The sequence below is a fragment of the Procambarus clarkii genome, chromosome 92, assembly GCF_040958095.1.
Source record: "Procambarus clarkii isolate CNS0578487 chromosome 92, FALCON_Pclarkii_2.0, whole genome shotgun sequence".
In the NCBI taxonomy this organism is placed as follows: domain Eukaryota; kingdom Metazoa; phylum Arthropoda; class Malacostraca; order Decapoda; family Cambaridae; genus Procambarus; species Procambarus clarkii.
The window spans coordinates 4,797,159-4,823,128 of NC_091241.1; the positions used below are offsets into that span (position 1 = coordinate 4,797,159).

Sequence of the window (25,970 nt, forward strand, 5' to 3'; positions counted from 1 at the left end):
GCAGACTTTGTTAAGCAAGCCCCCTTGGGAATCTCCGCCAGCAGACTTTAAGATTATGGCTCTTGAAGGTAAAAAGAACCAGACTAATCCTCATATGCTACGTAATATTGCACAGATGCATATAGAAGCAAACATGGCATCCGACAGCTTCACTTACTTCACAGGTGGATCAGTAGACCAGCAGGGTCAAGAAATCGGAGCTGCAGTTAAAGCAGGAAACTCTGTAAATAGTTGCAGACTCTCAAATGGGTGTTCAACTAGAGAGATGCTAGCCATTCAAAAGGCTTTGGAACATGTTCTTGTTGAACACCGACATGTTATTATACATACAGATTCGAGAACTGCCATCTAAACTTTGCAACAAAAACACATGCGTGATAACATCCATCTGATCACAAATGTCATATCATTCATGCAAACACTCAAACGACAAAGCCGTCGGGTACTTATCAACTGGGTGCCAAGTCATGTGGGAATAATAGGAAATGACATTGCAGACGAAGCTGCAAAACTTGCAACTAAGAGAAGAAATGTAGACATTTACATACCACAGAGTCTATCACAGATTAAGAAAGTAATTAGAAACAGAGCAATGCAAAAGATGTACAGTGACCACAACACAGCAGTTGCAAAATCAGGATCTGCGGGTTGGTACAAGAATTCAACCAACTACGAACCACTTAGTTTGATGAAAGGGAGCAGTAGAACAACAGAAGAACACTTACATCGCATCAGGCGTGGATACCCATGTGCATGGGTATCCAATAAGCTTACAGGTTCCGGAAGATGAGAGGAAATGTCATCACTCTGGAAAAATGCCCGACAGACCACTGGAACATTATCTAACAGTGAACAGTTACAAACCCATTAAGATTTCAAGTTGGATTCAACAGAGCAGAAGTTGTTGTTAAACACGTGGGACAAAATCTTACTGAAGATAATCAGAATCATAAATACTCAACACACTACCCAAGTAAAACAGTAACAAGCAACGCTTAGTGGGCCAGCCAGAGGCTTAGGGCCCGCTTAGTGGGCCAGCCAGAGGCTTAGGGCCCGCTTAGTGGGCCAGCCAGAGGCTTAGGGCCCGCGCAGTGGGCCAGCCAGAGGCTTAGGGCCCGCGCAGGAATATCCCTGCAAAAAAAATTACCCCTACTCCCTACCTTGGTCCTCATTCATCACCACCCTATATACTTGGTCCTCATTCATCACCACCCTATATACTTGGTCCTCATTCATCACCACCCTATATACTTGGTCCTCATTCATCACCACCCTACACCTCACCTTGGTCCTCATTCATCACCACCCTACACCTCACCTTGGTCCTCATTCATCACCACCCTACAACTGACCTTGGCTGCGTGTGGGTTTAGAGTTTTGGTCACATGACATGATGGTGGGGTCGATCAGCCACGAGGAAGGTGCGACCTTGCGCCGGCTTGCTGTCAAAGATTACTGTCAACTGGGTCACCAGGAATGACCTGTAAGGGGCTGAATGTTGTTTTAGATTCAGCTACTGGGAACCAAAAGTTGCAAGTTGCACGGGCTATAGTGAGCCCGTAGTGGACTTACCTGGCACAGGAGCGGGGCAAGCAGCACGGGCTATGGTGAGCCCGTAGTGGACTTACCTGGCACAGGAGCGGGGCAAGCAGCACGGGCTATGGTGAGCCCGTAGTGGACTTACCTGGCACAGGAGCGAAGCTGTCTGCATGGCCACTAGTCAATCTAGTTTCTGGGAGAGTAAGGCCACCAGTCTGTACCTGCCCAGGTGCTGGCGTGAGGCGCGGGGGGATCAGTATGAGGTGATACAGGTGGCAGTATGAGTAAAGGCTGGAGGAAGTGTGCGGGGCTTAGTGTGGGCAGTGTTTGCACGACTGGTCAGTTGTCATCGCTCGTCCTAGACATCACGGCCAGCAAGCTTTACTCTGAGTCTTCCCAGTCTTCTGATAGCAACTAAATCAACTTTGATTTCTCGGAGATACATACAGGCTGTCGTTTCCAGCTCTTGATCCAATGACCTGGCATATCGTGAGAGCAAACATGACGTCTTCATCCGAATCTCTCTTCTCTCCGTCCCTTTGTAGGTGTGATGGGCCGGGCCTTGCTTCCTCAAACACCTCACATTCTCGCTCACTTTGCTTGCTGAGTTCAATGGCAGAGTAAAGGCGCGCTATAATAGCTGGCGCTGACCTGTGCTCCCACCCTCACGGCTCCCTCCACCAGGCCCATCCCACCCTTATCACCAGAGGATTTGGCGCCGTAAGTTTTTGATGCCTTAAAGGGCGGGCGCCGGAGGGGCGGGCGCTGCTGCTGTTGACGAAGTATTGATGTGTTGTTAATGAGGTTGGGACAGTGGCCGCGGGGTGACAGCTGGTGGGGGTGTCGCGTGCATGGTGTCGTGTCATACTATTGTTGCAAATATGATGACAACAATGGCTGCCACTAAGAGCAGCGCTACTTACCGTGTTCTGAAGTAAATTGAGGTGATGGCACAGGGAATGGCTCCATTGTTCTCCCGCACCTTCCTTGATCTCGCCGACGCTCCTGCACACTCACGTCTTCCTCGTGCTACTCACCTTACTTCACAAGAGGTCTCGCTGAGTACTTATCACAGAAGACACCAAGCCGTACAGACTCCAGCAGCCAAGATATCGGAGGATAACGATGTCAGCGCCTCACACCATCACCAGCTCTCACACCCCCATCATTCCACGGTGTCATCATTGTCCTCATCATTGCCCCTGCGTCTGCCGGGGCCCGGCAACTACAGCTCGACTGTTTAACACAAGCATGTTTTAAAAATTACCACTGAGCTTAAAGGAGGGAGGGCAATATCAGGGAAAAGCGCCAAGCCATTATGTCTATATATCACTTGGAAGGGTCACGATGAGGATTTGGGATGGGACGGGGGGGGGGGGGGAGGAGCATGGTTAGGACCATGCTTCTGCTGTTTAATATTGGTGTGACACATGCAGGTGTGACACACATGCAGGTGTGACACACACATGCAGGTGTGACTTGTATACAGATGTGTGCTACACAGGTTCGACCTAAGCACGAATACGCTAGACAGGCAGGTACAAGCTAAGCAGGAGTGGGCTACACAGGAGGCGTGGTGGGCAGGAGTGGGCTACACAGGAGGCGTGGTGGGCAGGAGTGGGCTACACAGGAGGCGTGGTGGGCAGGAGTGGGCCAGGTGTACCACAGTACCGGGTGAGAGACCAATAAGTGTACCTGAGGAAACACTCGACACAGTTGCCTCTCCAAGCTACACTTACCCCCACTAGCTTTCGTCTCAATAAATTGCTGTCATATTACAAATTTACGTTGATTAAATGTTGTGTTTGAAGGCTGGTGTCGGGGGGGGGGCCTAGTGGTGTCGGGGGGGGGGGGGTTAGTGGTGTCGGGGGGGGGGCTAGTGGTGTCGGGGGGGGGGCTAGTGGTGTCGGGGGGGGGGGGCTAGTGGTGTCGGGGGGTTAGTGGTGTCACTAAAGCGAAGTTTGCATATCTGTGGGTGGTAGAAGGAATGTAAGGAAATACTCGTACCCAGTACGGGGGGTCGTCAACAAGTGGAATGCTCTGAAAGAAGCAGTTATGGAAGCCACCTCCATCCATAACTTAACGGCCAGATTCGACGGGGAATTTGAAGGTGAGAACAGTCAAGTCACTAAGCAACAGGTACAACAAGGCTGGCAGGTGAGGCATATGGTGCTACACCTCTCTCCCCAGTAGTCCGTGACAGCCCGCCAAACACACACCGAAACTACGACGTTGGTATAACGTTCGAACAAGTTTTAACACCTCCTAACCAGTTATAACAACCAATATATCAAGTTGTAACAACGTTCTAATACGTCATAAACACGTTAAGCCAAGATGTAACAACTTTATTACAAGTTGTAACAAGCGGAAAATAGAGACAGTTTCGGTTTGTGTTTCCAGGGCTAGGTAACCACTACCACACCACCACCCGCTACCACACCACCACCCGCTACCACACACCGTCCATCGTTGCTAGATTTTCCCGCGCAAATCAATCTTCCTCAATCAGTAATTAATAGAAAGTTTTCCTGGTCAAAGTTTCCAATGACTGCACTTAACGTTTGGGGTTAATGGCGTATGACAGAGACGTGGTGGTGTTGTCATGTCTCGCTGGCCGTCAACACTAAGTCTTGGTTAGCAGTAGTTGGCTCATGACTGTCATCTGGCGAGTACATCACCAGTGACTTGCTCTTCATCAAGGGAGGGAGAATACCAACATAATTACTCTGCTGACATCTTTAATATGGACTCTTCCCAGCACAGTGCCATATATCTTGGTCCCGTACTGTGCCATATATACAGTGCCACATATGCAATATCATATGCCTTGGTTGCATGCAGTGTCACTTATCCCGTGGTCCTATACCGTGCCACATATACCTTGGTGCCGTAGAGTGGCAGACGGTGCCATACAAGAAACGAGAAGACAGTGTGTGGCGGTGTAGCGGCAAGTGTGGCGGAGGAGGGGGTGCTGGGGGACCCGTCCACCTTGGTCAGTGGTGTACGGCACGGTGGGAGAAGCTGTTCTTCTGAGTCATTTTGGCTTGTTCCCTCCTTCCTCCAGTCTCCTCATCTTCCTCCTGCTCTCCTTCCGTATCTCCCAGACACTGTTCAAGGCTTGTATCACCTGAGGATGTCCGGTGGCATCGTAGCGGGGGCAGCCTCCGGAAGCTGGGCTCGCTGCCGCCTCCTGGAAACACTGTCAGGTTAAGGAGACTGCTGACTCAACCCTCAGTCCTGAACACGTCAATTTGGTTTGGTTTTCCCACTCTTCCCTAGGTAGTGGCTCTTTTCCTCTCTTCTAATCTAGTCTTCGTTCTCTCCCAGAGAGTGGCGTGGGAGGGGGGGGGGGGGAAGAGTAGGAGGTATGAGAGAGGGAGGGGCGATTACGAAAGAGAAAGAGGTGGAGGGGGTGGTGGGTTGAGACCCGGCCACTGCCGGGTACTCGACCGAGTGGGATACATGGTACAGTAGAAGGTATGACAGGAGGCGGGCTGTCCGCCTTGCTGATACATGTTATGACAGGAGGCGGGCTGTCCGCCTTGCTGATACATGTTATGACAGCAGACGGGCGGGCGTGTGTTGCTAAGTTTACTCTCTCTTGTCTGGGAGCGGCTGAGTGGTCGTGAGGTTGTTCACATACAATACATATGGATGTGTATAGATGAATACTTGTGTAACCTTCACGTATACCCACTCAGACACCAATGTTAATGTACATTGGACATATTTATTGGCAAATGGTTTTCTTCATGGGGGTATTGTGTATTTCCTCTCGCAATTGTGTATTGTGATGGTTGGTTGCCCTGGGCCAGCTAGCTATTGGGCCACCAGCTTAGCTCTTGGTCAAAGTTCACAGGAATTTGACCACTCTTACCTGATTGGTTAGTACTCGGCTCTCTACAAATGAGTGACTATATTGCTTGGTTTCCTGCCTGTATTTTTCTAAGGCTGTGTAGTGCTGCTTTTGAATCGGTGCAGATCACTGCACGTCTCAACTTGAAGGGAGGCTGGGACGGAGGCTGGGACGGAGGCTGGGACGGAGACGGCGAGGGAGGTTGAGGGAGGGGTAGAGGGGTAGGGAGGAAGGCCGCGAGGGAGGCGGAAGCCATGACCTGGACCTTCCGCCACTACCGCTCTCAAAGGTCGAAGCATCTATATCTTAAAGAGCCACAAGACCTTCTTTACACCTGTGTTGATACTGGCAGCCCTCCCTGCCTGCGTGTGGTGCTGGCAGCCCTCCCTGCCTGCGTGTGGTGCTGGCAGCCCTCCCTGCCTGCGTGTGGTGCTGGCAGCCCTCCCTCCCTGCGTGTGGTGCTGGCAGCCCTCCCTCCCTGCGTGTGGTGCTGGCAGCCCTCCCTGCCTGCGTGTGGTGCTGGCAGCCCTCCCTGCCTGCGTGTGGTGCTGGCAGCCCTCCCTGCCTGCGTGTGGTGCTGGCAGCCCTCCCTGCCTGCGTGTGGTGCTGGCAGCCCTCCCTGCCTGCGTGTGGTGCTGGCAGCCCTCCCCTCCCTGCGTGTGGTGCTGGCAGCCCTCCCCTGCCTGCGTGTGGTGCTGGCAGCCCTCCCTCCCTGCGTGTGGTGCTGGCAGCCCTCCCCTCCCTGCGTGTGGTGCTGGCAGCCCTCCCCTGCCTGCGTGTGGTGCTGGCAGCCCTCCCCTCCCTGCGTGTGGTGCTGGCAGCCCTCCCCTCCCTGCGTGTGGTGCTGGCAGCCCTCCCCTCCCTGCGTGTGGTGCTGGCAGCCCTCCCCTCCCTGCGTGTGGTGCTGGCAGCCCTCCCCTCCCTGCGTGTGGTGCTGGCAGCCCTCCCCTGCCTGCGTGTGGTGCTGGCAGCCCTCCCCTGCCTGCGTGTGGTGCTGGCAGCCCTCCCCTGCCTGCGTGTGGTGCTGGCAGCCCTCCCCTGCCTGCGTGTGGTGCTGGCAGCCCTCCCCTGCCTGCGTGTGGTGCTGGCAGCCCTCCCCTGCCTGCGTGTGGTGCTGGCAGCCCTCCCCTGCCTGCGTGTGGTGCTGGCAACCCTCCCCTCCCTGCGTGTGGTGCTGGCAGCCCTCCCCTCCCTGCGTGTGGTGCTGGCAGCCCTCCCCTCCCTGCGTGTTGTGCCTGCCTGTGTCTGTCGGTGTCTGTGGTGTCAACTTGGAAGACTGCGGCTAAGTATAGCCTGGCGGGCATGTCTTGCTGGGCGTCCAAGACTTGGTGCTCCAGCATTTGTGAAACTTTACCATGTTCGATCCCCACTCATCCTGCTCAAGCACTCACAGTCCCTTTCTCTCCCTCACAGCCGTTCCTTCAAGATAACTCAGAAGATTGAGGGCTTCTGGATTTGTCGACGCGTGAGATCCTGGAGTTACCCACGCCCCTTCCCATCCAACCACGCCCTCTACCACCAACGGGTTGGTTTCCCCGTGCCACGCCCACACCACCCACGCCCCGTGTAACTATCTAACCCCCCCTTATCCACCCGTTGCGTAACGCACGCCACCATCCACGCCCTCCTGTGCCCGCGCCGCCCCGCCTGGAGCCAGGCCCACACGCCCTGTGCCCCTTGGGAGGTAAGACCTGCATTATTCTCACATATTTTATATTAACCATACTGGTGTAAACCGGGTGGTCCATTATACACCAGGGTGTATACTGGACCATACACCAGGGTGTATACTGGACCATACACCAGGGTGTATACTGGACCATACACTAGGGTGTATACTGGACCATACACCAGGGTGTATACTGGACCATACACCAGGGTGTATACTGGACCATACACCAGGGTGTATACTGGACCATACACCAGGGTGTATACTGGACCATACACCAGGGTGTATACTGGACCATACACCAGGGTGTATACTGGACCATACACCAGGGTGTATACTGGACCATACACTAGGGTGTATACTGGACCATACACCAGGGTGTATACTGGACCATACACCAGGGTGTATACTGGACCATACACCAGGGTGTATACTGGACCATACACCAGGGTGTATACTGGACCATACACCAGGGTGTATACTGGACCATACACCAGGGTGTATACTGGACCATTGGATGAGTTATGCGTTATCGTGGTCTAGTATTCACTAGAATACCTTGTTGTATTCACCTAGTTGTGCGGGGGTTGAGCTCTGCTCTTTCGACCCGCCTCTCAACTGTCAATCAACTTTTTCTACTACTATTTTTTTCCACACCACACACACACACACACACCCCAGGAACCAGCCCGTGACAGCTGACTAACTCCCAGGTACCTATTTACTGCTAGGTAACAGGGGCATAGAGTGAAAGAAACTGCCCATCGTTTCTCGGCGGCGCCCGGGATCGAACCCGGGACCACAGGATCACATGCCTAGCGTGCTGTCCGCTCGGCCACCGGCTCCCCAGGTATAGGTCTAGGGTGTGTACCTGGGAATACCCAGCACATAGGTTCGAACCCTCATCACGGCTCCTAAGGATTTTCTCACTGATAGGTGACGTTAGTGTGATTTGTGTGTGTAGTAACGGTGGTCTAACAGCCAGGAACACTGGTCTCCTAACAAGCAGTGGGTTAGTCTCCTGACTACTAACAGGCAGTAAAGGTCGTCGCCTCGCTACTAACAGGCAGTAACCGTGGTCTCGTCTCCACTAACAACCAGTAAAGGTCGTCTCCTCAACAACCCGTAACGGTCATCTCACCACTAATGACGGCAGCAGGAACTTAACAAGACCATAATTCCTCCCTCCCGGCCACCTGTCCTTCGACAGGTGGCCGGGAGGTACAGTTGCCACTTGGCCAACAGTCAAGTTGGCCAAGGTGGGGCAGGTCAGAGCACAGCGCTACTGTCTTGTGGTGAAGACCATGCCTAGTGTGACACTCACACTGTCTCCCCGGCGGACACCGGACACCACAACACTGTGTGGAGTACACTGCTGTACGTGGCAACCTTCTTCACCACCTCCACAGAAAACGGTGAGCGAGACTCGCAGTAGAGTCCCAAGGCTCAGTAGTCAACTCTTCATACACGTTCACTGAAAAACATAATATACATCTCAAGTAATATACATGTCAGTATAATATTCATAAACATCTCGAGTAATATACATAAGCATGGCCAGATCATATATCTTTGTGCTTTTTTTTAACTTTTCACGTGTTAAACATAAGTATAGTGTGGATAATAATTGTTTTGCTGTATCATCACGGGAATGTTTGCATCACCTTGTACATTTTAATTATAAAGTTGTATAATATTGGTCACATTTGACAAGTCTGCTAACACTGAGAAATAATTTGCCTCTAAGTTACGTTAGCTTCCTATGTTAGTTTTTGTTCAAATGATTATCAGTGGGAGGAGCCAAGCCAGGAAGACTTCCCGTGTGTGTTGCGGGACTCTGGCACACACGGGACGCCGGCAGTTCCGCAACACACACGCGACTCTGCCGGCAGAGTACCGTGTGTGTTGCGGGACTGGCAGGGTCCTGGACGTCATAAGGTTGTGAACAACGGAGGTGGAAGACACAAGAGGAGCCATGTCAAGTTATCTCCAGGTCCACCGAGGATTATAATCTGGGAATAGTCTTAAGTAGCACACTGGGGAAGCCAGATGATAGTGTGAAAATGAGAACATTGTAGGAGGTGCATCACTGTAAGTGGGACAGTGAAGTCTTTGGTCCATAATGTGGCCATGACCTGCGCGCGGTAGCAGGAGGAAGGCCACGACCATGGCTAACATTTGGTAGCACTCGGCTTGTTTTCCCTAATGTCTGACCATCAGTATCTACAACAGTTGGGGGATTGCTTTATGAAATTAGAACGTCTATCTATTGACAATAAATTATCGAAAACTTCAAAATCTACGAGAGTGTGAGTGAGTGAGTTTGGGGAGTAGGAGGGGGGGGGGGCTAAAGGAGGAGGAGAGAACAGCTGAGAGCTCACTATTTCTTATGTTTTTTCTTCACTGTAGCGGGAAGTTGAAAAATTAACTCTCCAAATTTCATATTCACAATTTATTATGGTCTGACGCCTAGGGATACATTTTGCAGGGTACTCCTTACATTTTGGGGCTGACAGTTCCCAAGTGGGCATGTGAAGGCATAGACGACGTTGGTGTCTCTTAAGGCGTGCTGTTTGGTGTCTGGGAGAGTTCTTCATAAGTAGGTTGGCGGTCTTCTTGTTTTTGTAGCAAATTGTTAATTGTATCTTCTGGTTTGTGTCTGTGGGGATAACGTTACTATTAATAATATCTTTCAGAACTCTTTCCTCAGTTTTATAAGCCGTGGAAAAGAGGTTCCTGTAAACACAACCTACACTACACGCATCACAATAGCGTGATGCAGCAAATGAACAAATCCACAAGGGCCGTGACGAGGGTTTGAACCTACGTCCGAGAGGACGATGAAGGTGCCTTTGGGATCCTCTCCGACGGAGGTTCGAACCCTCGTCACGGCTATTGTGGATTTGTTCAAGTTCCTGTAAAACAATCTGGTAGGAGGTCCAGATGTTGAGTTGGTTGATTCTTCAGTGGGTTGATTCTTCAGTGGGTTGATTCTTCAGTGGGTTGATTCTTCAGTGGGTTGATTCTTCAGTGGGTTGATTCTTCAGTGGGTTGATTCTTCAACCATAATAAATTGTGAACATGAGCTTTGGAGAGTTAATTTTTCAACTTCCCTTGACGTGAAGAAAAACAAATATTGAAAAAATTCGCGTTAGAATCATTAATCTTACCCTGTCGGTCATATTCCACAAATGTTTACAAGAAAGACTGTCTGGGTTGGAACCGTCAGTGAGGATGAGTTTTGTGATATATATTATGTAACAAGCAGAGAGTGTACACTCATGACTCTCGCTCTCATCAGCCCAAGTGATCTCTGATCGTCTTGCAGAGTTAATTGCAATATTTCCTGGCAAGACCCAAGACAGTTTGTTTCAAGTAGATATTAAATTAAGATAATCTTGTCAAACATTTTTAATGGAGTTGTAACACCCAGAGACCTACCCCCCCCCCCCCCCCAGGTCAGAGATCAGCCACCTGCAGAGTTGAGTGTTTGGTGGTGGAAACATTCATGATGGAAACATTCCTTTCCTCCCTCACCCTTCCATAATTAATCTCCCCTTCCTTGAGAGGTGTATGATAGTTGTCAAACAAACCTAATGGTAAATTTTTGAGTGTTTTTGCACATGGAGACCAGACCACCTACAGGCCTCGATGGTTATGGTTGGCAACAGTAAAGCCCCCGCCCCCCCTCTTTCTAACCAGCTGATATGAGGTGTGGCAGCATGACAAGAGTGAGTATATATATGCCCTGTAGGGAAGGTTAGAATAAGTGTGCTGGGTTCAGTTCAAGTTCAAATATGTTTATTGAGATAAGCAATAAATACATCTCAAAGGGATAGAGTAGCTTAGGCTATTTCTACCGGGACGAGGCATCAGAGTCACTGGGTCACCAGACGCGGTCAGAGGGAGGCAGTGAATCCACACGGGGAGGGGGGGGGGGAGCAGTACCCAGAAGGTAATGTTTGTGTACTTTGGTATTGGTCCGTGTAGGAGGTCTTAACAATTGCCAGTGTTAGGGTAGGGACTTAACAGTTTGGTGAATATCATAATTTTTGTCCTAAATAAACTCATGTTAAACTTTCCATATGTGTGTTCGCCAATTAGTTGAACCTCGCTATCCTGTGTTCAGTTTATTAACAACCGATCAGTAATTAAAACCATTTAAAGGAGAAGTCTTAAGCCAAGTAATGCTTCTTGCGTCTACTTGATATAATTTAATTCCCAGGCAGGATGGTGGCAGCGTAGTTAATACCTTTCATCTCTGTGTAGCATTTCCTTGGGAAGGTACCACTGGTTCTGGGTTATCTTGAGATGATTTCGGGGCTTAGCGTCCCCGCGGCCCGGTCATTGACCAGGCCTCCTTTTTGTTAACCCCCCCCCTCAGGAAGCAGCCCGTAGCAGCTGTCTAACTCCCAGGTACCTATTTACTGCTAGGTAACAGGAGCATCAGGGTGAAAGAAACATTTTGCACATTTGTCTCCGCCTCCACCGGGGATCGAACCCGGAACCTCAGGACTACGAATCCGAAGCACTGTCCACTCAGCTGTCAGGCGCCCTTAATAATTGACCATCAGGGTCATTATGGGTGTAACCATCAGCGGTGCACCACATCAGTTCATATTACATTACGTACAAATACCAGTGTTCACTAACTAGCATCATCAAGGTTTTACCTTAAGTGTTACCAAGTGTTACAAAGTTGCCAAGTGCAACCAGTAGGAAGTGTTACTTGGATAAGTTACAATAGTTCAGTATTATCAAGGCTTAGTATAATCTTGTTACAATAACTTGGGACCCATTCAAGTCTTGTCGCGCGCATATAATAATATATATAATATTCGTGACAAAGTGGGTAAAGATTTGATGACCAAATCACGCAGCAGACGATGAAGCGACGACGTTTCGGTGTGTCCTGGACAGTTATCAAGTCGTTGGTGATAGGAAATGGGATTGTTTCATAGATTAAGCCACCCAAGAGGTGGCACGGGCATGAATAACCCGTAAGATAGTTGTTTTTAAAATCAGCTACTCGGAACAAGAAGTTCCAAGGAGCACGGGCTATGGTGAGCCCGTAAGTGGAGGCTCTTTGGTCATTATCTGTATTAATAACTGATATTGGAGATCTGGGGATGGAGGGGGGGGGGGTCTTGACGGTGAATTTCAGCCTGGGAGGGTTGACTGTACCAGTTATGGAGCTGCTGGGTTAGTGTAGACCTCTATAGGTCTATGGATAGGGGCCTCGTATCCTGGTGGATAGCGCGCAGGACTCGTAATTCTGTGGCGTGGGTTCGATTCCCGCACGAGGCAGAAAGAAATGGGCAAAGTTTCTTTCACCCTGAATGCCCCTGTTACCTAGCAGTAAATAGGTACCTGGGAGTTAGTCAGTTGTCACGGGCTGCTTCCTGGGGGTGGAGGCCTGGTCGAGGACCGGGCCGCGGGGACACTAAAGCCCCGAAATCATCTCAAGACAGGCCTTCCGTTTTTACTTTGACTGAGCCGCGCTGTCATTGAACTTTGGCGAGGTAACCTCCATGAGGAGGTCTTGTACCGAGTAGGTGTGATACAGAGGAAGACACGGGCAGTAAATAAGGAAAGAGTGAGGTGAGAAACTGATCAAATAAGAAGGTAATTCTAGAAGGTAAGGTGAAAGGTGTTCAGCAGATAAGAAGTAGTAGTTCTAGAAGATAAGAATAGGATGAAAGGTACGAATGAGACGAGTGTAATAATGGAGTGAAGGAAAAAAGGGATAGGCAAGAATAAGATGAGGGTAAGAAAAAAGAAAAAAAAGGGGTGGTGATAGACTTAAGTTAGGTCACGTTTGTTAGGAAGGTTAGAGTACTTGAGTGTGTACTAATGCAAGAGACGTCAACAGCAACCAAGCCAGGAGGAAGGTTCGTGTAAGGTTCCAAGATGAACCTTAGTGGTGGGAGGGGAGGGGGGGGGGGTAGGCGCGGAGTACAGCAACACTACACCACCAGGGGCTCTGTAAACATGTCTTCATCATATCTTTCATTTCCACCTGTGACTTGTGTTGACATGACAGCATCTTGTATTGCTTGGCTTGTTGACTTATACTATTATTTTTACTTTCAGACGGCCGTGACGGAGACGTCCTCGGCGCCTTAGTGACGAACGTCTCCATTCTCTGCCTCTCTCCCTTCCTCACCTCACCACCGCTGGGGAAGATCCTCACTAACACTGAGGCATGATAGCCTGTATGAGGGAAACTCCCCTCCCACTGTAGGTAAATAAGTGAAGCACCCGAGGGTAGAGGAAGTAACAGGTATGGAAGAAACACATTGACAACATTGTTGTATGTGAAGCTGGTGACAGATGGCCTTGTAGGAGACTCTGAAGGGACTCGTCAGTACCTCTGAGGGCACTCGAGTAGTGTCGTCCAAATTTCTGGAAAAAGACGACTATGGTCAGTGGTCAACATTGCGAAAGTTGCCTCGTGACTGTGAACGGTGAAATGTCATTATTTATAGTTTAAACGGTGTAGTTTTGAGTGTCGGTGCTGGCCGAGTATTGCGAGGTGGCCTAGCCCGGAAAATTATAGAGAAGGTGTTGCAATAGTCCACGTGTGAGGAATATTGAGCGAGTGTGTAGCTGTGACTACTGTTGTGTTGCTATGGTTGTGTGGAGGAAGCCTTGACGGAGAGGCAGGAAGAGCGCCAGCATGGCAGGCGGGTCGTTCACGTGCGAGGTGGTGTACCACGGACGGCGGGCCGTGATCGGGGCACAGTCCTCCGCCACACTTACCGCCCTTGTTGACCACCTCCTCCCTCCGCTACCGTCCGCCCATCACGCCCACACCACCCATAACTATGCTAAGGTAAGACCACTGTAACGAAGAATTGGTGTGCGTGTGTACTCGCCTAGTTGTGCTTGCAAGAGTTGAGCTTCGGCTCTTTGTCTTCTTCTATCAACCATCAACTGGTGTACAGATTCCTGAGCCTGCTGGGCTCTATCATATCTACATTTGAAACTGTGTATGGAGTCAGCCTCCACCACATCACTGCCCAATGCATTCCCTCTTAACTACTGATACTGAAAAAGTTCTTTCTAACATCTCTGAGGCTCATTTGGGTACTTAATTTCCACCTGTGTCCCCTTGTTCGCATACCACCCATGCTAAATAGTTTATCTTTATCTGCCCTGTCATTTGCTCTGAGAATTATATATGTGGTGATCATGTCTCCCCTAACTCTTGTCTTGCATTGTCGCGAGGTTTAGTTCCATAAATCTTTCCTAGTAGCTCATGCCCCTCGGCTCCCTGAGCCTTTTGGGTTTAATCACATCTACATTTGTATCACTTAAACATAGAATTCTAATCGTGTAAGGCAAGATTTACCATCCCTGAACGTGTTGTTGTTGATGGTGTTACAAAGTTGCTACTCTTGAGACGTGCTGCCAGCCTTCTGTCTCAGGACCGTCTTCGTCACCTTGCATGGTATACAAGTTAGGGACACCGGCCCCATAGTCTTGTGCCACCTGCCTGTCACCAGTTTTATTTTTGCATTACCCGTCTCTAACTTTCTGGAAGGTCTCCAGTTTCCAGTGACGCCATAGAAAGTGGTATTCATAGTGTTTCTGCTCCTACTTTTAGTATCCATGGTGAGATTGTCCGGTGCACTCGCCTTAAGCTTGTCCAGTTCTAGCAAATGGCTTGTAAACTCGTCTCTGGCAGTTTCATATACAACCATAGCTAATTGGTTTTTTACAATCTTAGTGAAGGGACTTCTCCTTGCTCGATAGTGAGGACCTGGATTGTCTTCACGAGTTCTTCACACGCCTCTTTGTCATTCCCTTGTATCCCTTCTCTCCTTTTCTCAGTTTCATCACCTGTTGTTTCAATATTTTCCTCTTGATATGGCTAAACACTTTTCAGTTTTGGCTTTATGCTTCACAGGGTGTGGATTCAATGCCGGTGCTGCATATTCCAGTACCTGTTTAATAAATGTTGTGTAGATTGCCTTGAAGGCATCCTGATTTATGTTTTAAAACGATTTTCTTTGTCAGCATCCCACATGCTTCCGATGTTATCGTGTGTGTGTGTGTCCACTGTGAGTGTTATATCCACTCTCATAATCTTTTTATCTGATTCCTGTAGTTGCCTTCCCATTATGGTGTTGATATCTCCTGGTCTTTCTCCCCTTTCCTATCTTCATTACCATATAATTGTTGGGAGTGAAATTCAGCAACCATTTGTTTGACCACTCTTGGAGTTTGTCCAGGTCCTCCAGTACCTCCAGAAGTCGAGCCATTATGACTATATAGCACTTGGAAGGGGTCAAGATAAGGATTTGAGATGAGATGGGAGGAAAGAAATGGTGCCAAGCCACTTGGACGGTCGGGGATTGAACGCCGACCTGCATGGAGAGAGATCGTCACTACTGTCAAACCCGAGAGAGATAGAGATAGATAGATAGATCGATAGAAATAGATATAGATAGATAGATAGATATATAGATATAGAGAAATAGATAGAGACGTAGAGAGCTAGCTAGCTTTGAACTGCATCCTGAAACAAATGTGGCATTTTGTGTTGGAGCGCAGCCCTTCCATTGTCCCAGAGTGACCCCGTTAACGTGAGCGTCTCCGCCAGGGAGGAAGCGAGCGGCGGCAGCTGGTGTGTGACGAGGAGCACATATGGATGACACCCATCAGGAAGGATGAGGGCTTCGAGTCTGACACAGAGTCATCCGGCAGCGCCTGCGACGACCCATGCTGCGGCGCCCAGGACATCAAGGTTGGTCGTGCGCCCCCCCCCAGCCTGTCCCTCACCCATGCCACCCCCCCAGCCTGTCCCTCACCCATGCCACCCCCCCAGCCTGTCCCTCACCCATGCCACCCCCCAGCCTGTCCCTCACCCATGCCACCCCCCCAGCCTGTCCCTCACCCATGCCACCTCCCCAGCCTGTCCCTCACCCATGCCACCCCCCCAGCCTGTCCCTCACCCATGCCACTCCCCCCAGCCTGTCCCTCACCCATGCCACCCCCCCAGCCTGTCCCTCACCCATGCCACCCCCCAGCCTGTCCCTCACCCATGCCACCCCCCCCAGCCTGTCCCTCACCCATGCCACCCCCCCAGCCTGTCCCTCACCCATGCCACCCCCCCAGCCTGTCCCTCACCCATGCCACCCCCCAGCCTGTCCCTCACCCATGCCACCCCCCAGCCTGTCCCTCACCCATGCCACTCCCCCCAGCCTGTCCCTCACCCATGCCACCCCCCAGCCTGTCCCTCACCCATGCCACCCCCCAGCCTGTCCCTCACCCATGCCACCTCCCCAGCCTGTCCCTCACCCATGCCACCCCCCCAGCCTGTCCCTCACCCATGCCACCCCCCCAGCCTGTCCCTCACCCATGCCACCCCCCCAGCCTGTCCCTCACCCATGCCACCCCCCCAGCCTGTCCCTCACCCATGCCACCCCCCCAGCCTGTCCCTCACCCATGCCACCCCCCCAGCCTGTCCCTCACCCATGCCACCCCCCCAGCCTGTCCCTCACCCATGCCACCCCCCCAGCCTGTCCCTCACCCATGCCACCCCCCCAGCCTGTCCCTCACCCATGCCACCCCCCCAGCCTGTCCCTCACCCATGCCACCCCCCCAGCCTGTCCCTCACCCATGCCACCCCCCCAGCCTGTCCCTCACCCATGCCACCCCCCCAGCCTGTCCCTCACCCATGCCACCCCCCCAGCCTGTCCCTCACCCATGCCACCCCCCCCCCAGCCTGTCCCCCACCCATGCCACCCCCCCCCAGCCTGTCCCTCACCCATGCCACCTTCCCAGCCTGTCCCTCACCCATGCCACCCCCCCCCCAGCCTGTCCCTCACCCATGCCACCCCCCCAGCCTGTCCCTCACCCATGCCACCCCCCCAGCCTGTCCCTCACCCATGCCACCTCCCCAGCCTGTCCCTCACCCATGCCACCCCCCCAGCCTGTCCCTCACCCATGCCACCCCCCAGCCTGTCCCTCACCCATGCCACCCCCCCCCAGCCTGTCCCTCACCCATGCCACCCCCCAGCCTGTCCCTCACCCATGCCACCCCCCCAGCCTGTCCCTCACCCATGCCACCCCCCCAGCCTGTCCCTCACCCATGCCACCCCCCCCCCGCAGCCTGTCCCTTACCCATGCCACCCCCCAGCCTCTGTCCCCCACTCACCAAACACCCCCCCCCGTGTCCACCACTCACCCAACATCCCCCCCCCGTGTCCACTCACCCAACACCCCCCCCCCGTGTCCACCACTCACCCCCCCCGTGTCCACCACTCACCCCCCCCCCGTGTCCACCACTCACCCCCCCGTGTCCACCACTCACCCAACACCCCCCCCCCCGTGTCCACCACTCACCCAACACCCCCCCCCGTGTCCACCACTCACCCAACACCCCCCCGTGTCCACCACTCACCCAACACCCCCCCCGTGTCCACCACTCACCCAACACACCCCCTGTGTCCACCACTCACCCAACACCCCCCGTGTCCACCACTCACCCAACACCCCCCCCCGTGTCCACCACTCACCCAACACCCCTCCCGTGTCCACCACTCACCCAACACCCCTCCCGTGTCCACCACTCACCCAACACCCCCCCCCCGTGTCCACCACTCACCCAACACCCCCCCCCCCGTGTCCACCACTCACCCAACACCCCCCCCCCCCGTGTCCACCACTCACCCCCCCCCCTTGTCCACTCACCCCCCCCCCCGTGTCCACCACTCACCCAACACCCCCCCCCCCCCGTGTCCACTCACCCAACACCCCCCCTCCCGTGTCCACTCACCCAACACCCCCCCCCGTGTCCACCACTCACCCAACACCCCCCGTGTCCACCACTCACCCCCCCCCGTGTCCACCACTCACCCCCCCCGTGTCCACCACTCACCCCCCCGTGTCCACCACTCACCCAACACCCCCCCCCCGTGTCCACCACTCACCCCCCCCCCGTGTCCACCACTCACCCCCCCCCCGTGTCCACCACTCACCCAACACCCCCCCCCCCGTGTCCACCACTCACCCAACACCCCCCCCCCCCGTGTTCACCACTCACCCAACACCCCCCCCCCGTGTCCACCACTCACCCAACACCCCCCCCCCCCGTGTCCACCACTCACCCAACACCCCCCCCCGTGTCCACCACTCACCCAACACCCCCCCCCCCCGTGTCCACCACTCACCCAACACCCCCCGTGTCCACCACTCACCCAACACCCCCCGTGTCCACCACTCACCCCCCCCCCCCGTGTCCACCACTCACCCCCCCCCCCGTGTCCACCACTCACCCCCCCCCCCGTGTCCACCACTCACCCCCCCCCCGTGTCCACCACTCACCCCCCCCCCCCGTGTCCACCACTCACCCCCCCCCCGTGTCCACCACTCACCCCCCCCCCCCCGTGTCCACCACTCACCCCCCCCCCGTGTCCACCACTCACCCAACACCCCCCCCCCCCCGTGTCCACCACTCGCCCAACACCCCCCCCCGTGTCCACCACTCGCCCAACACCCCCCCCCCCCCGTGTCCACCACTCGCCCAACACCCCCCCCCCCCGTGTCCACCACTCACCCAACACCCCTTCCCCCGTGTCCACCACTAACCCAACACCCCCCCCCCGTGTCCACCACTCACCCAACACCCCCCCCCCGTGTCCACCACTCACCCAACACCCCCCCCCGTGTCCACCACTCACCCAACACCCCCCGTGTCCACCACTCACCCAACACCCCCTCCCCCGTGTCCACCACTCACCCCCCCCCGTGTCCACCACTCACCCCCCCCCCCCGTGTCCACCACTCACCCCCCCCCCGTGTCCACCACTCACCCAACACCCCCCCCCCCCGTGTCCACCACTCGCCCAACACCCCCCCCCGTGTCCACCACTCGCCCAACACCCCCCCCCCCCGTGTCCACCACTCGCCCAACACCCCACGTGTCCACCACTCACCCAACACTCCACGTGTCCACAGGTGATCAGTGAACACGTGCTGCGGTTGGACCATCTGCTACAAGAGGGCCGGGGAGGGTCTGACGCAGGGTTCGAACCCCCGCCCGACGAGACCCCGCCCCCTGACGAGACGTCATCCTCAGCCACCAGCAGCGGCGCCGAGAGCGAGGACGACTCCCCGAGGTCGACCTCCGCCCATCAGCCTCGCCCTGCCCACCAGGTGAGACACCACTTGCCTCTCAAGGTAATTATGACGAGGAAGCACTGAGCCGGAATGACTAAGTAGCTCTGGGAAGCGATGCGAGGACATGGTACTGTGTGCTGCCAGCTGATTGGTGGCCCGTGCTGGTCTGCTGACACTCCGCCTGACTGGTCACGCTGTCATCATGCTAACTTAGTCCAGGCTGTCATCATACTAACCCAGCCCAGGGTGTCATCACCCTGGCCACCACCACCTCCCCTTCTCGCTCTATCACTGTGAGCTAAATTTCACTGGTCAATTGCGCACAACCTTATCAACTCCACCGCTTCCAGCGAGCGCTTCATCTTCCGTGATCACTGTCGCGCGTGTCTTCCTCTCACTCTCCCTCCCTTGCTCTCTCCGGTTGTGAGTGTTGACGTACCGGGCTCGTCTTCGTGCCCAACCGCTACAGTACTCACCAGTACTCTGGTGTACTCCAATGTTTGTGCTGTACACTCCGCGTTGTATTCAAAGACGGATTTCAGCCAACTGCGCCAGTTGTTGGCAAGTGGGGCCCCGCGCTACGGGTCCCTTCTCTGGTCTTGTTAGAGTAAAACTGCTTTCTGACGGTCACAGCGTATATTTTCATCTTTTGTAAAGAAGAAAATAAGATTACTATTTGTATTAATGCATTTAACTAAAATGTACTTTGTGGTGTACTGACTCATCCCGTGCTGTACCTTGTGGTGTACTGACTCATCCCGTGATGTACCTTCTGGTGTACTGACTCATCCCGTGATGTACCTTCTGGTGTACTGACTCATCCCGTGATGTACCTTGTGGTGTACTGACTCATCCCGTGATGTACCTTCTGGTGTACTGACTCATCCCGTGATGTACCTTGTGGTGTACTGACTCATCCCGTGATGTACCTTCTGGTGTACTGACTCATCCCGTGATGTACCTTCTGGTGTACTGACTCATCCCGTGATGTACCTTGTGGTGTACTGACTCATCCCGTGATGTACCTTCTGGTGTACTGACTCATCCCGTGATGTACCTTGTGGTGTACTGACTCATCCCGTGATGTACCTTGTGGTGTACTGACTCATCCCGCGGTACACCTTCTGGTGTACTGACTCATCCCGTGATGTACCTTCTGGTGTACTGACTCATCCCGTGGTACACCTTCTGGTGTACTGACTCATCCCGTGATGTACCTTGTGGTGTACTGACTCATCCCGTGATGTACCTTGTGGTGTACTGACTCATCCCGTGGTACACCTTCTGGTGTACTGACTCATCCCGTGATGTACCTTCTGGTGTACTGACTCATCCCGTGGTACACCTTCTGGTGTACTGACTCATCCCGTGATGTACCTTCTGGTGTACTGACTCATCCCGTGATGTACCTTCTGGTGTACTGACTCATCCCGTGGTACACCTTCTGGTGTACTGACTCATCCCGTGATGTACCTTCTGGTGTACTGACTCATCCCGTGGTACACCTTCTGGTGTACTGACTCATCCCGTGATGTACCTTCTGGTGTACTGACTCATCCCGTGGTACACCTTCTGGTGTACTGACTCATCCCGTGATGTACCTTGTGGTGTACTGACTCATCCCGTGATGTACCTTCTGGTGTACTGACTCATCCCGTGGTACACCTTCTGGTGTACTGACTCATCCCGTGATGTACCTTCTGGTGTACTGACTCATCCCGTGGTACACCTTCTGGTGTACTGACTCATCCCGTGATGTACCTTGTGGTGTACTGACTCATCCCGTGATGTACCTTCTGGTGTACTGACTCATCCCGTGATGTACCTTGTGGTGTACTGACTCATCCCGTGATGTACCTTCTGGTGTACTGACTCATCCCGTGGTACACCTTCTGGTGTACTGACTCATCCCGTGATGTACCTTGTGGTGTACTGACTCATCCCGTGATGTACCTTCTGGTGTACTGACTCATCCCGTGGTACACCTTCTGGTGTACTGACTCATCCCGTGGTACACCTTCTGGTGTACTGACTCATCCCGTGGTACACCTTCTGGTGTACTGACTCATCCCGTGGTACACCTTCTGGTGTACTGACTCATCCCGTGGTACACCTTCTGGTGTACTGACTCATCCCGTGGTACACCTTCTGGTGTACTGACTCATCCCGTGGTACACCTTCTGGTGTACTGACTCATCCCGTGGTACACCTTCTGGTGTACTGACTCGTCCCACATGATCGGTGTTCACATATGCTGTATCTTCACTCAGCCATCAGTGTGTGAGGGGGGGGGGTTATTCTCCCCCACCTGCTCCATATATCTTCACCACATAAGACTACCTTGACTAACACTCCCTATTATCCAAGACGATGGCTATATGGGAGTATTAAGTGGTTGCGTGTATGCTGGAAGCATTCAGCCAGCATACACACAACAACTTACAAAACCTGCGGATCTTTAATTATGGCAGCTATGTTTACATGTTTTAAACAGTTTGGGTTGTGAAGTTTCCAAGCTCCTAAAGTTGTGTTGTTCTAAATCTCGTAGTACTTCGGAGCTCAAACTTTTTAATATACGTAAACAAAGTCACAATGATTGAGGAAACATGTACAGGTTTCGTAAATGGTTGCATAAATGCCGGATGACTCCTGCTGCTGCACTTTTTTACTTCTCCCCAAAAGAAGTCTTTGTTAATTGTAATCATTCTGTTTACATTTCCTAATAACTTTTCGTTCACTCTTCCTGCTTGAAATTTGTATAATTCAGACATGTTACTGAAACAGATGTTGGAATATAACATGACATATGGGTGAGGGCACGGGGAACACAATGTGAATTAGAGAGTCGTGTTAATACTTGCTGTGTTTACAGGTGGAGGAGGGTGGAAGCGGGTGTGTGGGTGAGCAGCTACTGATGAGTGACATATTGTACTGTCATGTGTCGTCAGCCAGACCCAGGGTGGTGGTGGTGGTGGTGAAGGACGCCGGCGACACCCAGGTCCACGCTCATGTCTTCCAGTGCCCCACTGACGACACTGCCCGTACCCTCTATGCCCACTACAAGGAGGCCAGCAATAAGTACAAGCTAAACAGGTACAGGAATAGCAAGAGGAAGAGTGACTCGCCTCGGACAGATTCAGCACCCAGCAGCGGCACCGTGGTCAGCAGCAGAACACCCAGCAGCAGCAGAGTGTACAGCAGCAGCAGTCTGGGCCCCACGGCTGGCACCACCGACAATGTTAAGATCATTCAGGTTGGTGAAGGGCAAGAGCCATGGGGCCTCGTCCAGCGTACAGATGACAACGGTGTCACCCACATTGAGATCGACAGCGGCCCGGGCAGCTTGGTGAGCAATGCTCCTGACAGCTTGGTGAGCACGACCTCCAGCAGCCTAGTCAGCACCAGCTCTGATGCCTCAGAGTTGACCAGCCTACCTGATGCCTCATACCACCTGCCCTCCCACAGTGGCAGCAGCAGCCTGGGGACCAGTGGGCGCGAGGTGCTGGTGGCAGGAGAGGCGGAGAAGAAGTTCCGGCAGAGGCAGCCAGCACTGCTGCTGCGTCACGACGCCTCCCACAGGTCAGCGGAGAGGACGCACCAGGGCTCCCTCAGGCGACACGACGACACCCCCAGGTGGCACGAGACCACCCACAAGTGGTATGACGACACCCCCAAGTGGCACGACGACACTCCCAGTTGGCAAGAAGACACTCCAAGGTGGCAAGACAACACTCACAAGTGGTATGATGACTCCCACAGGAGGAACGACACCAGGAGAGACGACCTGTGGAGAGAGAAGCGGCAGCATGACACGAGGGGTCAGGAGGGCGCGGGGCGGAGCCAGTGGGCGTGGCACCAGGGCGAGGGCGGCACTGTGCCCGTCGAGCCTGCCATGCCTCGCCCGGTGACAGAGAGGAAGTCGAGGCCCCGTGACCAGTCCCGCGGGCGGCCGCGCCACGCCCACAAGGGCCCTGCACCCCTTCCCCCGCCCAGACGACACCCAGACAACCCTGCCCTCATCCTCGTCCCCACCAAGAGTGGCGCTGAGAACGCGCGGGCATTTTACCCCAAAGAATCTCATATTGTCCGGGGTAGTAAAGTAGTTCAGGTAGAAGTACCTGGGTACCGGGGCGGGTGGGTGGCGGCCCACGACACTAACAACTCCCACCAGTACACGTACTATGGAAGTGGGGGAGCGTGGGTGGGCTCCCACGAGTACCATGCTCACAGAACCAGAGAGTCCACACTAACCCCAGAGATGAGGCGACGCTCACGCTCCAAGAGTCCCGCGCGCAGGCCCATGGCGCATCGTTATATCGACGCTGTCACCACCTTCAGTCTCTCCCAGAAACTGCGTGACCTCTCTGACGCCGTCTTCACAGCCAAGCGCAGCGGTGCCGGCAGCTGTGTAGGAGAGGTCAAAGGTCACCAAAGGTTGTTGTCAGCCGCGGGTGCTGATAACGACGGAACACTCAGACCCGTCATTAAGAAAGGTCGTCGGCCAGAATGCTCACCACAGTGCCGACGGGTCACTTTCAGTGCATATGCCACCGTGCAGGTCATGGACGCGTGACCCCCGCCCTCCACGCGCCCACGCCCTGGACACACAAGGCTCCCCCACACTGCTCAACACTCATCCTGCAGGACGTTTCTGCAGCTTCTGCCTCCGAGTCTTACCTCCGTGTAGTGGGTCACAAAATACCATAATGAACATATAAGAGTCCTGGGCGTCCATATGCTCACCTGGGGACATTGGCTCACATGGAGTGCCACAACAAACAGTTCAGTGCAGTGTACTTCATGGGAAGCCAGAACTTGGAAACTAATGCTCAAAAACATTGTTGTGGTGAGCGCGGCGGGACTCTAAAGTGTCTTTTTGTAACCGGGACACATTGGTCGAGTGATGAGAGCGCCCTGAAGTGCATATCATTACGTTCCACGCGTCGTCCACTACACGAGCGCAGTAGTGTACTGTCACCACTACTGCGCTGTCCCGTCGTCACCATCACCACTGTACACAGCCTCCCCACTATACCTCTCACCATATATATTACCATTATTATATATATAAGTTAACTGTTGTTCAGGGGTTATGTATTATTATGTACATATAGTCTTCAGAATCTATCACCTTCAAAATATTACTCGGTAATCAATATATATATGAACGATGTATTACCAGATTCTAAGTCAACCTTCCTGTAGAGCTAAGTGTAGTCAATCCTGCCCCAGGAGCAGTCAATACATTTCTAACCACAAACGTCGCAGATTTTCACTGTTCCTGAATTGGGTGGGTGAAGGGTGGCACCCTGGCGTCCTTGTCTGCCTCTCTGAGTGAGAGAAAACAGGATGTTGAGAACCAAGAATATGTAAAGAGACTTGAGGAAGTGTTGCCAGCATGTAACCACAGAGTGCGCCGCAGGCCGCGTCACCTGGTGTTGTGACCACCGCCGCTCTCGCTACACTTTCCTAGACTCGGGCTCCACCGTGACAAGCCGCCGTTTGGACACCTGCTCCGCCTGGGGCCGCCGGAACGCGTGACGCCATTTTACCCATTAGTCTCGATACTGCCGTCAGGCACTGCTCTTCAAGAGGCCAGGTTGATACGCCTGGTGCACCTGTCGCCTGGGGTCGCAAGCAAGTTGATAGATTTTTCCGGGTGGTTCTTGGGGCAAGAAGAGTTGCCTGGTGTGCCTCGGGGCTCTGTGGCAGTCTGTCTTTTCCTCCATTGGAGGTCTGCAAGATTTTTTTCCTCGATTAGACCTGTGTTCAGGAGAGACCATCGCGTTTCTCCCGCAACTGTGTTTGACTGTGTTGAGCGAGTGTCGGCGCTCGTCTGCCCAATGCACTCCTGGACTCCCTAAACATTTGCCTTAATGTGCTTACCTGCCGCAAAACACATTAAATTCCCTCTACAGGCGACGTGGGTGTGGCCGCAGGCTTGGCGTTTTACCATACAAGGGAATGCCGGGGCATCCGGCACAACTGGCATCATGGCTCTTAAACCAAACTAACCAAACAACCGTTCTTCTGCACCCCCCCCCCCTCTCCACAACGTCCAGCTGGCAACTCCACGACAACACTTCTCACCTAATACACCTGGCTGGCAGGTGGGCTTCCATGCCGGTCGTGGGACCTCAACTGTTGGCCTGCAAGTGGGTGGAGCCTCTTACGTCTCTTCTTCAGGTGGTTGGAGCCGCATACACTTGGCCTGTAGGTGGGAGGAACGGCATCTGCATTTGAGAGTGATAAGGTCACCTGTGTTGACGTCTCATCTCTTACCTCATGTTAGTCAGCAACAGTTACCGGTGCTTGTCAGCCAGGCGTTCTGCTGCTGACTCCCCGAGATGACCACTTCACACCCTCATGATTCCCTGTGTACCCCTTATAACACTGTCGGAAATATATGCGCGCGCGCGTGCATATAGCTAATTGTTCATGTAACGTTCTTGTAAATTAATATTCAATATAAATAGACATTATATAATATATATTTACCATGATGAGTCTTCAAGTGGGAGTCGTCCTTGTACATAGTGGGGATGAATAAACTCGAAGTCTTGCACACCTGTTTCTCTCCATCCAAACTTATTACCAGACGTGTCGTGTTCACAGCTGGCGGGTCCAGACGCCGCAACCTGCTCCACGTGACCCTTGTATAGCAACACATGGAGTACTCGGGTGTATCCTGGTGTCCCTCATACCCATCCCCTTCCCCCCTCATTTTGCTGCTGCTTGCTGCTGCTTTATTTAATTTGGGTGAGTACGTTGGAC

General features: G+C 53.3%; 1 protein-coding gene across 2 annotated transcripts in view; it reads left to right on the top strand.

Moving 5' to 3' along the window:
- Positions 1-25,761, top strand: part of LOC123775133 (uncharacterized) — a 52,375-nt gene extending 26,614 nt beyond the window's left edge. The window contains exons 2-6 of one of the 2 annotated variants that reach the window (XM_045770033.2): positions 6,812-7,082; positions 13,161-13,902; positions 15,676-15,819; positions 19,035-19,232; positions 22,069-25,761. In XM_045770033.2, the coding sequence (XP_045625989.2) occupies positions 13,747-13,902; positions 15,676-15,819; positions 19,035-19,232; positions 22,069-23,769 (2,199 nt within the window). In that variant the 5' untranslated portion in view covers positions 6,812-7,082; positions 13,161-13,746 and the 3' untranslated portion in view covers positions 23,770-25,761. The remainder of the gene's footprint in view (positions 1-6,811; positions 7,083-13,160; positions 13,903-15,675; positions 15,820-19,034; positions 19,233-22,068) is intronic. The other variant, XM_045770034.2, reaches the window with a different exon arrangement.
- Positions 25,762-25,970: the final 209 nt, after the last annotated feature.